General features: G+C 41.5%; 1 protein-coding gene across 2 annotated transcripts; it reads right to left on the bottom strand.

Annotated features, from left to right (window-relative positions):
- Positions 1-812: 812 nt before the first annotated feature.
- LOC150090438 (uncharacterized) lies at positions 813-17,366 on the bottom strand. 2 transcript variants are annotated; one of them, XM_090369134.1, is made up of 7 exons: positions 17,204-17,366; positions 13,276-13,316; positions 12,889-12,981; positions 7,759-7,851; positions 4,667-4,762; positions 1,295-1,390; positions 813-950 (listed from the first exon to the last, which is right to left on the bottom strand). In XM_090369134.1, the coding sequence occupies exons 1-7, from the start codon at positions 17,284-17,286 to the stop codon at positions 931-933; spliced, it is 522 nt and encodes a 173-aa protein (XP_090225260.1). In that variant the 5' UTR covers positions 17,287-17,366; the 3' UTR covers positions 813-930. The 2 variants fall into 2 exon arrangements, with proteins under 2 accessions (XP_090225260.1, XP_090225261.1); XM_090369135.1 differs by lacking the exon at positions 7,759-7,851.
- Between the last annotated feature and the right edge of the window lie 552 nt (positions 17,367-17,918).

Below are 17,918 nucleotides of genomic sequence, written 5' to 3'. Positions count from 1 at the left end.
CCGCTGATTGGAAACGCTTTTGCTCTCAGAACATCTTGCTAATATGATCTGTTGCGGTAAGAAACAAGAACTCTTAAGGTATGTGCAAGAGTTACTTTGACCAATATTATCAGATAAACGCGTGTAAGTATTACCCACATCCCCCCTAACTAGCAGTTTCCCTGAACCTTTCAGTTATCCTCAATAATACTGGCAAAAACTCTTGCACCACCTTTGTTTAAGTGTATGCCGTTTCTACAAAACAGATTCCTTCTACCTACAAGTGTGGGCCAAGCTGATAGAAATTTCCCTCCCCCCAAAAGTCTTGCAAAGTCCTTCAAGTCTTTGGTTTATCCACAAGGCTCAAGCACCAAAGCAACTAAGGTTAAGAGGCGCCAGTATATTGCGTATGTAAAGTGCGTCTGTTCTGTAGTCGATTTGCTGTTTGTGGGATTCCCGGAAGAAAACCACACAACTACTGCTTGAGACCGAATAACTCAGCTACGTTGCGAAAAAAAAGCGCATAATATTCCTCGTCAATGACCGGATTCCAACCTAAACCAGCACCTGCACGTCTCGCCCCACAATCATTTCACGTTCGAAGCCGGGAAGATCTTGAAGCCGACCCATTCTTCCTCGTTTCGGACTTTGAGCCTTCACCAGCGTCACAGACCAGTCAGTTTCATAGTTAATAGGGTGGGGATGGTAGACATGCAAGTCAATATAATATGTAATTATTACCATAGCAGAGGCAATGAAATGTCTTCTCTCTTTCGGCGTGTTTTTTGTATTTATTGTTTGGTTTTTATAACACAGATTTTTTTATGCGTGAATCTCATCTTTATTAAAATTAATTATTCCACCTACAAGAAGTAACCTTCCTTGGTTTTCATTAAATGTTTTGCGGTGGTGAGGAGGATCCAAAGTGACAGGTCTGTGGTTTGGACCTCGCTACAAAATTGGAATGTAGTCTGTAAAAAAAAAAAAAAACTATTTTTATGAACTATTATTCTAAAGGCATTTTATGTGCACTTTCAAAACTTAAAGTAGAATGTTCCTGATATTAAAAAAGTCGAAAGGTGTATTATGATTATTGTACAGTTTTAGAAATATTTATTTTAACTGGAACCACGCACAAAGTATCAAATGCTTTTCATTTCACCTCATGTTTCAATAAAAATTATCTGTAATCGGCTCCTAATAAGACTTAAGATTGAAACCGTTTTAAGTTTGTTTAAAATTTTGAAAATTTATCGAAAGAATACTTTTTTAAATGAAGAAAGAGAAGTTGGAAAAGCAGAAAATATAAACTCACTTGAAATTTGGCACTGAGGTCCAGCGAATCCCTTCTTGCAGCGACACTTCTGGAGGCCTTTGCACACTCCTCGGTTCAAACATGGCGGATTGCAGACTGGAAAAGAATCATTTCTTTTATTCTGAAGCTGTAATAGCAAAATCCATTTGTAATCCGAACGTGTCATCACAAAAAACCAATTAAAAGAGAAATTATTCAATGATTTCGTAACTTTTCTTAAAGAGTACTAGAATAAAATTGTAAACATCAACTTTCCATAAGGGGCGAACCTTTGCTTAGGTAGTTTTGAGACAGTGCAACCTCAAGGGAACAGACTACCAATACATGAGACAAAAGTTTCTGCCCTGGGCCAATCGGTTTCGGTCTTTTAGTCGAGAAGCCTGTAGGAGATCTATAATATATCACAGCTGTACAGACCAGAGAAGGGATTTTTATTTCAAAACTGGGTCCCCCTCGACGCAAGCGGAAAGTATCAGGGCACTCTTTGCCATGAGCACGGGATTAAGTTGGATGCAAAGCTTATCAAAACGAGATTTCCGACCAACTCTTCCTTTATCATCTCCTGTCCAGCGAATTCAAAGCATACCAGCTTAGATTCTAACTGCTAGCCTGTAGATACCCTCATTAAGCCGTTTCAAGAGAGGAGTAGACCGATCGCTTACAACGGATCCACACAGGACATACAGGCACAGCAAAAAAGGGCCGCACGCAACCAGATTCGCACGACGGCAAGCTTCTTTGGTTCGTACAGAACGTACGCAGCATAAAAAATAAGCTTCACTCCCTCCTGACCCTCCTTCTTCTTGACGAATTTGATATCATTTGTCTTACTGAAACATGGCTATCGGCAGATAGACATCTCGACCGTGTGCCTCTTAACACCCCCCTACAAGCACATTAGAGATCCTAGGAACACCAGACGGGGTGTTTGTATAGAAATCTTTTTTTTTAGCAGTCGTTTCCAGCCAGTAAGGACAAAAGTGTCAGTCGAACTACTTTGATGCGATCTGTGCAACACTGAGGATCTCCCCCTTATCTAAATCCAATGCAGCCTGGTTTACATCCCCCCCCCCCCCTAGATCCCGATGAAGACTCTAGATCTGAGCTGCTCACCTGGCTGGCAACAAATTTAGTCCTTAGAACTCTAACTGTTGTCACCGCTGATTTCAACTTGCCGATGCCTAAGCATTAGGATGCTATTGTGGGCCTTGAGGTCACCCTTCGAACCTTTGATCTTACACGGTTCTTGGCGCCGGCTACTAGAGGAGGTCAAGCACTTGACCTAATATTTCATAACCTACCAGGCATCCAACTCCTGCCTAGCAATTTCCAATTCCAATCGGATCACCTGCCAATTGCATGTCAATTATCCATACAGGGCAATTCCCCTGAGTTACCGGATGAGTATGCTGCTGAATTGCCTAGGTCTGCTTTCTCTACTAAATATTTAAAGCTGCACATCGTTTTACAGTGTCTGAACGGATTTGACTGGGGACGCCTATATTCTGAGAGTCCATAGAGGATGCCATCATGGCCTTGTCCGAACAATTGAAGTTAATTGCACTCCGTGGTGCAGCCAAGAAGGTCAGGATTTGTAGTAGATCGAATCGGTGTTTTAATAGGGAAACCAAGCTGCCCTTCACTAGGAAGAAGGCCTACCGGAAATGACAGAAATCACAACTTTCCTCAGACCTTACCATCTTTAAGAAAGAAAGAGCTTACTTCCTGAAAGAGAAAAGGCAAATTCTAAACCAAGTTGTTCTCGATCGGTTGAAGAGGGATAGGATTCTTTCACATCATACAAATCATCATGTCATTGACCACAAGCTAGTACAGGAATGGGCACAGTGCATTAGGATCGGGACAATCTGCCTGCAGGAAGCAGGCAGATTGTCCCGATCCAGATTCCTTTCTCTCACAGGAGGACTGGTTACCTAGGGCACGGATGAATGATATAGAAATATGTAGAGGGACCCTGATTGATGTCATTAACGAATTGCCCAATACAACTACTGTAGGACCAGACGGTTTCCCACCGTTCATAGTAAAAATATGCAGCACATACATAGTTGAACTTATACTTCACATTTTCAAACGAATCCTACAATCTGGAATCGTTCCATCAATTTGGAGATCCTATCATGTCAAGCCCGTTCCAAAGATTAGGAAACCCAAATCTCTGAAAGATCTGCCACCAATTTCCATCAGTTGCTCTTAACTGAAAATCTTTAAAAAAGTGATTCAGCCAGCAATTGCTTAGCACTGCTTCGGTCACAGGCCCGAGTTTCTTCATACCGTTTAGCACATTCTTCAGAATCCAACAAGCCCTCAATAAGAAATCCCAGATAGACATCATCTTCCTAGACATTAAATCGACACATGACAGAATATACCTTCCAGCACTGTTTACTATACTTTAGCACTACTTCAGTCTGGCAGATTCCTTGCTACAAATCTTGAAGTCAATTTTACTTCCTAGACATCTGTCTGTTACCGTCAACGACATCCAGGTAACTTTCGACGTCACAAGGGATATCCCATAGGGGAGTGCGCTTTCAACTATCCTCTTCGCAGCTGTTTTGGAACCTTTCCTCAGACACTACAACGTTCTCCATCAAGAACACATACAAAAAATTGCTTCCAGTGCATGGCTCACGAGCGGGACGCTGTTTCCCAAGACTGAAAGATTCATGCTCGCCATCCAAGACCAGGTAATCAACACCAGGAACTATAAAAAAATAAACCGCCAAGGAACTCGGAGTGTCCGATGACACATGTCGACGATGCCACCTGGCCTCAGAAACGATCGAACACCACTTCGGGATGCAAGGTGATCCTGAGTATACTCATAGACACGACCAGACAGCCAGGATAATAGATCAGAAGCTAGCGAGGAAATACCAATTCGTTGAAGAAAGTGTACCATACTAAAAGTACGAACCCCAGGCAGTACTAGAGACCACAACCCACAAGCTGTACTGGGACCGCGCCATAATAACGGATAGGACAATCCCGCACAACATACTGGACATAACCCTTGTGGACAAAAAGGAATAGGCTACCCATCTGATTGACAGAGTGGTACCCAACACGGCCAACCTGTAGAAAACCCATGGGGAAAAAATCAGAAAGTACACGAACCTAAGACAGGAGATCAAAGAGATGTGGCATATGCAACAAGTAACGAATATCCCGATCCTCGTGTCAACCACAGCTATGGTGCCAAAGACCCTACATAACAGCCTAGCAGTAATAGGTCTTCCAGAGAACACCCTGTGTACGTTGGAGGTGTGACCTCCAACGTTGCAATAAAGATTTATGTTAATTGTCAGCGTGCAGATTACGCATGCTTAGAACAAGAACAGAACTCACCAGGCTTTTCACAGTGATTTCCTTCATATCCTGCCATGCACACGCAAGTGCCTTTAGAGGTACAATTTCCTCCGTTCTCGCATTTGGGAACGCAATCTGGAAAATAAAATTAATTAAAATCGTTCAAGAAATATGGCCTAAACACAGTTATAGAAATCTATAGAGAATTCTGTTTATGCATACATCTTATGTATTTGTGTAAAGTCAATGTAGTATTGCTACATTCGATTAACACTAATTCGAGTTTATAAATGTATAAATTGGAGGACATTATTATCTCTCTATACCTTAAAAACGTTTTCCTCCTAGTGATATTTATTCGAGCCAATGGGAGAAGAGGGCGGGTCAATTATGTCACTACTAATGCGCGGCAATTATGTCACCACTAATTAAATCACTACTACTTCCATTGAAAGGCTGCCTCCATAACGTTCACCAACCTCGTGCACATGCTTCGCTCTGTAATACATGACCAAGCACGGCATCATTTATTGTTCCATTGTAATGTCAGCTGATGAAGGGGCCAGATATAGTTTTATATATATTTGTAAAGAGTTTAGTATTTTGTAAATATTTTAAATATTTGTATACTTTGTAAATATTTTAATTGCATATTGTAGTCCCACTCTTTCGGATGCTACAAATTCCTCTTGCATTATGGAACCCGAAGCAAAAGATCTTTCCCTAAGAGATCTATGTAAACGCAGGTAAATAATTACATAATGATATGTAATTATTTGATTATTCGACCTTGAGAATGCTGCGTGGCGGGGATAGGGTAGCCAATGGGAGAAGAGGGATGCATGTCACGTGGTACAAATGGGTGGTAATTGCGTTGCTACAAATGAACAGGTAAATAATTACACAGGTCATTTCCTGATTAGATATTGGGAATAGTGGCATAGTTTTTGGGTAAAGCGTCACCTGTGGTTTTCCACATCTGCACCATCAGTACTCTTGTAATGAATACAGAACCTCTGTAAAAGCCAGAAAAGTGTTGTGTGTTGCATGTTTAGTTTGGTGTTGCGTTCTGTTGTTTGTGCTGACTTCTTGGCCGCAGGGCCCATAGTTGGACTTCACATTGACCGCCACCCCCACTGGGTGGTGAGACAAGCTGTCCACAGTACTCTGGCTTCTCTCCATCAGGGGTTGCCTGAGCTTCCTGATGGAGAACAAAAGAGAGAGAGAGAAAAAAAAAACACCATGAGCGAAGGGGATAGCTGAAGGATGGGAGTAAAAAGGGGAAGAAGAAATCAGTGCATTTCAACAGGTGTGTCTTAAAGACACACTTAAAGACTTAAAGCAGAAAGTGAAACTTTCTGCTTTAAGAAATAATTTGATAATTTAATAATTTGATAATAATTTGAGATTTAAGAACAATAATAATTTGATAAGCTGTTCACTGTAAAAATATACCTTCTGTAACAGTTATGTAAATATGTAAGTTATAGATGGAATTATTACTGAATTGTAAATATATGATTTGTATAATGTATGTACAGAATGATTAATGTGTAAATACTGTATATATTAAACATAAAATGTGTATAAAATGTATTTCGGGACGAGACTACGTGTTCAGTATATGTAACCCACTGCACGTAGTATCTCGTACCCTGATATGTACTTAGCACCCTTCTGACACTTTGCCGTCCCGGGGGGGTTTCCTTTTCTGGAATAAACAGATGATAATAATAATAATAATATTGATCCACGGACGGGATATTGATCCCATGAGAGAGACCGAACCAACGAATGACATCATCTGCATGGACCGCCACCCAAATCCTGGCTGACCGTCCGGATTTCCTACTTGCCGATCTATGGACGGAGTCACCACCGACGAGGCTAAACCCATTGAACAACGACCAACGGAGAAGACTTGTGTCCCATGAGTGAATACGTAACCAGAACTTACATAAATCACTTCCAAATCTAGACCAAAACCTTGGATGGAAACACCCTCGATGGGTTTCCGGATGGCACAACCCTGTTGCCTCGGCACCTGGCCTGCAGCCTCTTGCATCCATGCCCTATTGGCGATCTGGGCCAGTCCCCTTGTCTGACCTACTATTTTTCCCTCTCCCAGCGTGGGAGGAGGAGGAGATGGTTTTGCTGTCTCCTCCCCCTTCTGCAACCCCTTTTATCCCTCTGGTGGGGTATGGGCATGCCCCACTCTAAACTGGAGTTGCCTTCCCTTTCGGCTCCATATTTCTATCTATCTTCCCCCCAGTCTTCAGCCTTCTCCCCACTCTATCTGACAGCAACGTGTGGGACGTGATTGTGTGGGACGTGAACACGTCCCACACAATCTAAAGTCACCAATCGAAATTAATTTCGCCGCACATTTTGAACTTCTCCCTAGCGCTTCCCGCGACGCGTACGCGATCATTTTTTTTAAGGGCCTAGCCACTGAAATCTCAGGAAATTAGGTGGCAGGATCTGCCAGAGTTAACTATATACTAGTGGGTCCCTGGTCTGCCTCTACGGGGCGAAAGTGGGGCAGCGTCGAGCTTCAGTAGGGGTCTGGCGGCTAAACGATCAGAAGAACAACGGTACACGACACTACACATATACAATATCCAAACACTTTTAAATCTCTGGCCTTCCCAGCGAACTGGTACACCCACAATGTAAACAACGCGGAGATGGGGAAAACCCCTGGTGCCGCTTTACCCTAAACACACTTTACACTTTGCGTTTGGCCTAAACAGGTGTTGGGGCCACCCCCAAAAAGCTGACCGGGCTAGCCAAGTGGGTAAAGTGTCTGCCTGGCAACCGAAAGGTCGCTGGTTCGAATCCCGCTTCTGGCTTGGATCAGAGTAAAATGCAAAAACTTTGGGAGGTGCATTATGGCCGCAGAAGCCGATGCGCCAACAACTAACAAAAAAAAAAAAAAAAAAAAACCCTCCAAAAATACTCTGTACAGTACTTGAAATTTGAATGGATGCGATGTTTCCTAGGAAATCATTGAACAAAGCGGGCTTTTTAAAAATTGTAAATTTCGCTGTTCACAAACCATGTATAATTACTGTGTTGGAATCTCGTCCCTTTCATAAAATGTGTAATAATTACTTTGCAATTAATCTCACCTCTCTTTTCACATCGACTTCCTGCGTAATTTTTATTGCACCTGCAGCGCCAGTTTATACAGAGACCTCCATTCTGACATCTCGGGACGCAGACTGGAAAGTAAGAAGAAACAAATGAAAATTATGCAGTTCTCTGCTTCTAACGGTGGTCAGAGAATAACAAGAATGCACTCCAGTGAATTGATATACACATCAAGTACTCTGCTATGGTGACTGATTGTATCACGAGTAAATGGGTGAGGATTGCACTATCAAGAGATCCAATTCAGCTGAAATTTACCAGGTTCATAACCACAGAGTGACATAGTGTTTTTTGTCTGGATGCACCGGGGGGCAGGATCCTTCAACTCTGCGTTTTTACTCTGTATAAGGCAAGGATGTGTGTTTTGTGAGGTATTAGTGTGGTTATGTTGTTCTTCTGGCCATTAACCTGAGGACCTGTGGAGAGCCACCAAACCCCCAGTTTCTGTCACTGCTTCGGGAAGGCGGACCAGGACACATTAGGTTCTTAACCACGATGTACGGTATTACTAAATCGGCTGTTTACCAACTACGAATGGACACCTGTATGTGATGTGAGGACCTCTAAGTGACGCTGCTGGTCTGCCAATCAGCATCAATGGGATCCAACGCCCATATAAATCCTACGTATTTGCCGTGCGATCCTGGTGGTTGAAGGGCTCAGCTTCAACAGGCTACTTTTACCCCTGCTTCGAAAAGACGCGCGTCCTGGATTTATTTATTTTATTTATTTTTTTATTATTTATTTTTTAATTATTTATTTTTTACCTGCACCACTTGCTTTTTTTCCTCCTCATTATATGTAGGTGGATAACAGTGTTTTTTCTGCAACTTTCCCACTTTCCCATAGTGTGGACGAGTACCCAGAATCATCTCTCCAGGGCGCTGATGCTTCTGGGTAACAAGCGACCAGAACACAACAACAGAACATGCACACTACTCACACAAACCTACACCAATCACATTTCTGGCAGTTTTACAGATCACAGAGATACCAGGAGGAGTTGAACAGCCGTTTCAGGTGGCGCCCTTTACATATACGAATGTCCACATGAGTGGCCTGGATGACACGGCCAGGGTCAATCGGCTAGTGGATCAGCCTATAAGGGTCAACCTTGTGCTCCCGTGGGTAGCACAGTTGGTAGAATCGCCGTCATCCCCACGCCGGGTAGAAAAGACTTGAGTTCGGGGCCTATCGATGACGGCAGGAATTTTTATGGGCCTCGCCTGAAACAAACAAATTCAGCCACAACGTGGTTGAATTTGTTTGTCTTAGGAGAAGGTAGCGTGGGTTTTCTCCCGGAAACTCGGGTTTTGTTTCCAGCAAACAGAAAATCGACCTCAGAACACATGCAATTTAGAGACAATATACACGGAGCAATATGGACTTAGTCGATATGCTCCTAAAACCTTACTACAACAGCCGTGTCAATGCCATGCCCCTACCCTCATGGTCCGAGGGACAAGATTTAGCCTGGTGCGGATGCGAGTATGGTATCTGTTCAGCCTGCTGTCCCACTCCCGAGCGCATTTATTGCTTGTCGGTAGTGGGCGTACCATTTGGACTCCGTGGTAGGTGGGGAGCCCGGGCGCTGAACCAAAATAAAAAAACTATGAATCCTGATAAAAGGATAACATGAATCCTGATGAAGGTGGGACAAACGCCCTCCTCCAGGGGTAGTACACTCTACTACCCCTACCAGTACATTTTGTGCCATCGATCTTAATATTTGCTCCCCATCTCTCCTCCCTTCACCTACTTGAGAGGTGGAGGAGAATCCATATGGAAGTGATCACTTCCCTCTGATAACCACCCTAATAAATGGGAGACCGTGTTTTTTTGTTGGGTTAACGCGGTGGAAGATTGATCAGGCTGACTGGAATGCCTTTCAACGTCAGGCAAATTTTGACATCACTGCAATCAGTCAGGTGCCTATCAACGACGCAGTTACATGCATTACAGAAAACATCGTTCATGCAGCTGCAATTGCAAAATTGCAAAAACATCCACCCGGCTTCCGCCCTTTCCTAAACCGCGGTGGAATTCAGATTGTGCAGCAGCCAAAAAAAAAAAAAAAAAAAGGGGGCTCAAAATAAATCTTTGTGGATATTCCAGAGTTATTCTTACATGGCCAACTTTACAGCCTTTAAAAGCACACGAGCAAAAGCACGCCAAATCTGCCGTCACAGTCAAAAGGAATTGTGAATCCGTTTCATATCATCAAATCCCCAGTCCACTACTGCTAAGGTGGTTTGCGTTAAAATCAGGAAAATGAAGGGAAAATATACAACTCATGCTTCATCGATCCTAGAATATAATAGATGCACTATTGCAGAGCCAACTGCAATATCCCTCGTGGGAAATATTCTCTAACATTTCTGCGATATCTTTCTGTTTCCCAGAGTTCCTGATCCTGAAACATAAAAGTGAAAATCAGGCACTTAATTTCACATCAGAGGGCCTTTATCCCTACAACGAGCCTTTTGCTGTACAGGAACTGAAAAGAGCTCTCGCTCTTTCTGAGGCAAGTGCTGTTGGACCACACAGCATCCATTAAGAAATGATTAAACATGTTTCGCCAAAATCTATCGATCACCTGCTATACATAACAGAATCTTTATTGAAGATAAGTTGCCAGATGCCTGGCGCATGACTTTCTTGACTTTCTGAAAGCCAGGCAAGGAACTTAAAATCCCCAATAATCATTGTCCTATCGCTCTGATTAGCTGTCAGTGCAAAATCCTGGAGTAAATGGTTAATTTTGGTTTAATATGGTATTTATAATCCAATAGCCTTCTCTCCAGCATCCAGTGTAGCTTCTGAAGGAACCGGTACGCTCTGAACCATCTTGTTAGACTGGAAACATACATCTAGAATGCTGTCCTAAAACGTGAACATCTTTTGTCTGTTTTCTTTGATATGCAGAAAGCGTATGACACAACTTGGAGATTTAGCATCTTAAAAGGTTTGTATATCGTCGGCCTTAGAAGGAATCTCCCTGTATTTATTAAAAACTTTTTAGCCAATCGGTCTTTGTAAGTTCCTGTGGGATCCTCACTCTCTCGTCCATTTTACCAAGAGGAGAGTTGTTGTTGAAAGGTGTTAAGAGCATCAGTGATTAAGGCCATACCTCTGCGTGTTTGCTGTCTTTAAATTGCGTGTTCTGAGATCGATTTTCTGTTCTGCTGGACGAAAAACCCAAATTTTTCCGGAGACAAACCATACTGTCCTTGCCCGAGATCGACTGATACAGTGACGTTTCAAAGCATGCCCGTAAAAATTCCTCCCATCATCAACGGGACTTGATTTCAGGTCTTTTCCACCCTGTGTGAGGAGGACGCGATCCTACCAACTGTACTACCACGAGGACCCAGAAGAGGAGGGAGTACCACAAGGATCAGTATTAAGTGTCACGCTTTTCACCATCAAAGTAAGTTCCATTACAGAGCAACTTCCTCCGCCCTCTATTGACGACTTGAGCATATTTTCTTAGTCATGCAACATGGGGATTATTGAAAGACAACTGCAACAAGACATTGATCGCCTTAATTTCTGAGCACTTGCTAATGAATTCAGGTCTCGCCGCAGAAGAGCGCTTGCGTCCACTTTTCTTCATCCTGAACCTGAATTAAGGCTCGGACAAAATGCTATTTCAGTAGTGACCGGGGTTTAAGCCTGTGACTGCTAAATACGGTGCCGTTTCTTGTATTCTTTCTATCTTGTGAATTCCTCTGACCATGTGGTCGTCCAGGAGTATAAACAGAAAATTTAATTAGCGAACGAGTCGAGAGCAGCTTGAAGGTTAACTGCATCATATTGACTGCTGATACGAAAGTAAAGTTTCACATCGTCGGCAAACATTAAAATCTTAAAACCACCTCTCTCAACAAAATTGGGTAAATCATTGGCAAAGATGGTGAATAAAAGAGGAATAAAAGAATATAAAACCATTGTTCTGCCAATCCTTGAATTTAACTCACATTAGTAAATGCCAGAACCAAAAGTTCATTTTATATTCAGATTCCTTGAACGTCTTACAGGCTTTATCATCGATGGGATATAAACCTCATCGATTCTGTCTCGAGTTCAAACAGATGATCCACTCTTTCTCTCCAAGAATGATTCCGATTTCTGCTTCTGCTGGATTCCCAGGCATATTGGGATTAGGAGAAATGATTGGGCTGACACCGCGGCCAAATCAGCAATTCCCACTAATAATTGTTCCCTGTCAGTCCCCTGTACTACAGGCAAATAGACTACAGGCAAATAAAGCACAGAAAGATACATTCCCAATGGCAAGATCTATGGAATAGACAGACTACGAATAAATTGCATCTTTATCTCTTCAATTACAGATAAAGCCTGCAATTGAACCGTGGTAGTGTAGTCTGCGCAGGAGTCGCTAAAGGGGAAGTTGCTCTTGTTCTGACCCACATAGGACACAGTCATCTGACACATCCATCTGACACATTCATATTTGCTGTGGGCTGATGACTATCCTATCTCTGAGACATTTTGGTCGAGTGCCCATATTTTAAAGTTATTCCTGGAACTTTCTAGTCAAATCGCATTCTATAGATTTCAAAACAGTTACGGTTAGCTTAGTTTCCATTAATAGGTTTTAGAGTGTGTGTATGCAAATGTGGACAGAGGATCGGATAATCAGTCCGAAAATTTAATCCTTATGTTTATTCATTAGCACAGTACCAACACAGGAAGGAGAAAGAAGAAATCGAATAAAGAAATAAATTAAAAAATAATAATTATAAATAATAATTTATAAATAAATAAATAAGGAATTGATTAATAAATTGATAAATTAATAAATTATTGATGATATTAATAATAATATTAATTATATTGTATTATAATTAATTTAATAAATAAATGAAGAAAGAATAAACAGGTTAAGTTGAAGACATGCGCAACTATTCTTCCAAGTTTCTTAAAAATCATAAAGTTTTAAATAACAATTAATTAAAATTGCGGGTTAATATCACAAGTTAAGTAATTAAAGTAATTTACAATTTCAATAAAACTAAATCATAACTGTATAGCGCTAAAATATCATTTTATTTAGAAAAAAAACGCTGAAATAATCAACTCACCCTTTCTCTGACATCGAGTTCCTCTGTATCTTAATCTACATCGACATCTTCCGTTCCGACACGTCCCTCCATTTTGACACCTGGGACGGCAAGCTGGAAAAATTAAGAGTTTTTTTTTTAATTAAGAGAGTCTGGTGAAGAAAAAAAATAATGTTTATTTAGAATCATTAATATTACTGTAGACTCCGATGGGCTGGATAGAAACTCACGTTTTTAAAATTGAACAAACAAAAACCGCCTCCAAAATTCCCAATTTACTTTAATCAGTTTAAGCTAAAGAGCAAAGTTCTGTTCAAAGGTTGTGGTTTTTATTTTAAATAACGAAGATCAGTAGATAATCTGTTGTTCAGTTATGTACTACTGCTTAGAAATTATTTGTTTACTTACTCCCAATGGATCTAGCTGTTCTTCTTCCAGTGGTCAAAAATCTAGACAAATGAAATGTCACGTGGTTAAAAATTAGCCCATCACAAGCAGTTATTAAGTTTTAAACATGCAGTTAATATACTCTAAGTAATATAATTTACATTATTTGTAGTATATCAGCCCATTTATAACTATTATTATTATTACATATAAATATTCATTAAAAGCTCCGGGTCGGACCAATGTGTGATGCATCTCCGGTGCTTGAAAAGAGTCAGCCCTGTAAATATCATAAAAGAATGTGCGCAATGCTGAATACGTATTATTTGTTATTTCATGATCTTCTATCTGAGCCTTGGGAAAGCTGCTGCAGCGGATTTTCCTTTTGGACTTGTATTGTTTGGTGAACTGTTGAAGACAACTTGGAAATTCTTCTTTTGTCAAGGTTGTATGACATCATTTGTATCACAGAGAAATGGTTGTCCCCCAATGAAGAAGACCTCGCATTCTCTCAACCCGCTTGCTTCTCGGGCATTTTTGCCTCAAGGGAACGGACGACTTGTGGTGGTGTAGGCATTCTCTTCAACACACAAAAATTCTCACTGACCAGCTCAGCCACTCTACAAACAGAACTGTTTGAATCTGCAAGAGCCTCACTCAGCATTCAAGGCCACAGACTTGACGTGTGTACAGTCTACATCCCCCCCTTCCACAGTAAAGAACACTTTACAAGAGGTCTCCAACTGGATCATAAATCAATGCCACCCCAAAGCAACACTATTTGTGTGCGAATACTTTAATATTAGCTCAGGCCAACACAGTCTTCGCAGATTGTTATCTTCTAATCTGGCTGCAGTAGGTCTGACCCTCCAGAATTTTTCCCCTACCAGAGGCGCTAACCTGTTAGACCTAATATTTGCAAAAGACTCCCTCACCGTTGACAGCCAGCCTGAAACAGCCTTCATGTCAGACTGTCTACCAGTAGCCCTCATTCTTCAAATCACTTCCAGGACATCCTGGCAACATCAAGCACCAGTAAGAAGACAGTGATTAGCGCTTCACTCCTCAATCCACAGAAATGCTACTTTGCAGCATCCATTTTTCTTTGGAAAGCCCTAAACCAATGTCATCCACAGCTCGGGCTGCACTTTCTTACTTGCTGGCTGCAGTCTATTCCTCGAACTTCAGCGTCAAAAAGAGTTTCAATCTAATGTCGAAGTAGAGCATGGTGGATCCAAGATCCACCATGCTTTGCTTCGACATTAGATTCGACATCAGCCTTAAATTTCAGAATAAACAAAGACTACATGCAAAATAGAAAGCAAAATCAGACCCACTAGACAGGATTGCATACTCAATATCCCGTACCCAGTTCAATAGAAGCAAGTCTGAAGCCATGAAAGCCTACATCGACAAAACAATCAAGATCGGGAAGGCACCGTTTAAGGCAAGGCATGATGAATTCCCTCAACATCTTAATCTGACCGAATGGCTAGACTACATAACAAGATTTAAGCCAAAGTCAGCGTCAGACCTTAAGAGCATTCACAACAGTTGTCAGCGAGATGTCCTCGCTTCCATCATCATTACAAAAAGAGAGCTTATCCAGGCCATCAATGATATCCCACCAACGTCTTGCACTGAATATGATGGGTTCCCACTGTTCATCCTTAAGAGCGTTAATGTTTTCATCATTGATGCACTCCTAGGTATCTTTAATGGAATCCTCACAATGCAAAGTTTCCCTACAGCCTGGAATCAATATATTGTCCAACCAATCCCTAAAACACAAGGAGCGACATCAGTTTCACAATTCAGGCCAATAATGAAAGCCTCATTTCTCCTCAAAGTCATGGACAAGTGCCTTCTTCCCATCCTAACCAACAAGGTTCTGCCATGTGAATCACCATTCATTCACTGTGCCTTGAAACGCAGGTCCACCATTACCAACCTACTGCAAACCACCGACACCATTCTGGGGGCTCTACAAGATAGGGCTGAAATGGTAATTGTTTATCTGGATATCCAGTCTGCATTCGACAGCATAAACATCCAGCCCCTCCTGCAACTTTGTGAGGACGGATGCCAGATAAAAGGCAATATACTGGAATTCTTGAAGTCGCTACTTACGACCAGGGTCCTTCACTTGACTGTGAATAAAAAATCTTTCACAAGTAAAGTTTGTGTACGTGTTCCCCAGGTCGGAGTACTTTCAGGGCTCCTCTTTACGGCTGCCATCCACCCATTCCTGTGCCAGCAAACAGAATTTATCAGTTATGCAGACGACTTGAAGCTCCTCTATCGGATCAACGGGACCGCCCAACCTGATTCTGTTTCTGAAACCATTATCAACAGCCTTAAGGATCTGATTACATACTTGGCACAGTTTTATTTTAAGATAAATCCAAAAAAATCTGCCCAAATGGTGTTTTCACTCCAATCAAACCCAACGCAAGTAAACCTGGATATCCACAGGAGCCCCATCACCCCAGTCACCAAGCACAGAGATCTCTGCGTTATATTCGACCCTAAACTCAGTTTCAAACACCACGTTGCAGACATTCACAACAAGGTCTGCAGATCCAGATGGCTTGCGAAACAACACCTCCTTCATGTCACAGAGCCTGAGTACACGCTCCAATACATATACCGGTTTCTGCAGCCAGCCATCACCTACGGTTCAGAAATCTGGGGTCGGCAACGAAAACCACACTAAAAAAAAAAAAACATTGCATTTGATGAGTACTGGCTTTTTCGGTGGGTTCTCTTCAAGCATAATCTGCCACCACTCACACATACTTCAGATATCACCCAACTTCTAAATTACAGAAAAGTCTCCAAAAGGATATTCACCTCCCCCTGCTCGTGTCAATTAAAATGATAGCGGGTGAAGTCAATAAGCCAAGTTTTTGGCAGATGTGCAATTGTAGGATCTCCCCGAAACCTTTATGAGCCCTCCCCTCTCTGCAGTCTGTGGCGTGGAGGCTCAGGATAGGAGATAGATTCCTGCCCATGGAGATGCTCCACAATGTCGAGATGGATGTGGACTACAAAAAGTTCATAGAGGACAAATCGTACAGAAGACGCATCATGACGGACCAGCTTTCGTCTTCAACCGAGTCACTGCCATCGTCTTTTCATCGCTTTTCATGTTCTTTCATTTCACATGTTAACATCCATTTTATATGTAAAATATGTAATTATACGTTTTATGTAATTTTTCCTGTATTAGTTATTTCATGTTAAATCCCTAGTATTGTCGCTGTTATGGGTATTATTGCATCAGGCAATCATGTAACCATTCACTGCCTGCAATAAAGATATTAATAATAATTGGACTTGCTATTGATTGTACATGGTGTACGAGATATTTGATCCACGATCTTTGGACTCGTTCCTCAAAGAACACAAGAATGTCCCTGAGGAGCTTTCTTACTCTACTGATCCTCTAATACCAGGATGGGATTTTAGGTAAGTAGCCAGGTCACACAACGTAACACCAGGACAGAGCACAAAATTTACACACAAAACACTACACGCACATGACCGGATTTGTTGCAAGCCTCACAACAAGAAGTGTAAAGGCGGCTAATGGGGAAAACCCTGGGGTCCGCAACAACTACACTTAAATACTTATAAATTTCATGATCTTTGAAGGCATGCATGCTTGCCATCCCAGTTGGCCCATCTGTCTAGTCTGATTCCGTCTATGAAAGATGGACAACCCTTTCCAAGTTAGTGCAACAAGAAGTAGAAATGTTTTCCCATTCCCAACCGCTCAAATTTTTCTCCCATTAGCAGACTAAAAACAACGTAGAATTCATTACCATACATTCGCGTATGTACATATGGGAATGTACGTTAATGAATCCACTCGTTTAACCACTCACCTGCACCTTTTTGTTTCGTCTTATACTTAAGCCTGTTACAGCTACTCAATGAAACTTACGTGCTCTTTCCAGAATCAACAATTTCCAGCTGTAAACACACAAATACTAAGGCAAGCAATCCAAAGCTGAGCCACGAAGCCATCCGAAGAAGAATATTTTGGGAGGAAAAGTTCCTTCAAGACACGCCAGTGCTCTGTGTGGATATCGATGTAAAGGCTTCCTTTTCAATTCACTGTTTTGTTAGATCTCACCTAGGGGGCGTGTTAATTCTGATGAAGGGGAAAAAAGTGCTTTCCTTTCCTGCAAACTTTAAAGATATGTTTTTGAAGGTCAGTTAAATTAGACACTGATATCTGGCATTTCATTGACTTCCGCGTATTTCAGGAAGCTCCATTTCCTTTCTAAAAGAAAACAATATCTTTCGATCATAATTCATGGTTGTCAAAGGAGAATCGAAGGAAAAGGCCAGACTATTTATTAATCTCTGAACTACTTATTAAACTCAGAGACTACTTATTAATCTCAGAGATTAATTAATAATATCTGATTATTAATTAATAATTAATAATATCTGATTATTAATTAACCTATTAATCATGCATTTTACCGGAAACAAATCTTCGATGGTTCAACTCGGCATTCGTGTCTCTCTTTCATATTACGGGTATCGCTGCTGGTCCAATCATTGTCTGCATCCTTTTAGAAATGGGAGAGGCCGAATCTCTCTCTCTATACAGTACCCAACAAGAGACATAATCATGGCTTTATACAACG

The sequence above is a fragment of the Mastigoproctus giganteus genome, chromosome 2, assembly GCF_048544385.1.
Source record: "Mastigoproctus giganteus isolate SK-2022 chromosome 2, ASM4854438v1, whole genome shotgun sequence".
Lineage (NCBI taxonomy): Eukaryota > Metazoa > Arthropoda > Arachnida > Uropygi > Thelyphonidae > Mastigoproctus > Mastigoproctus giganteus.
This window is presented reverse-complemented; position numbering and strand designations above follow the sequence as displayed.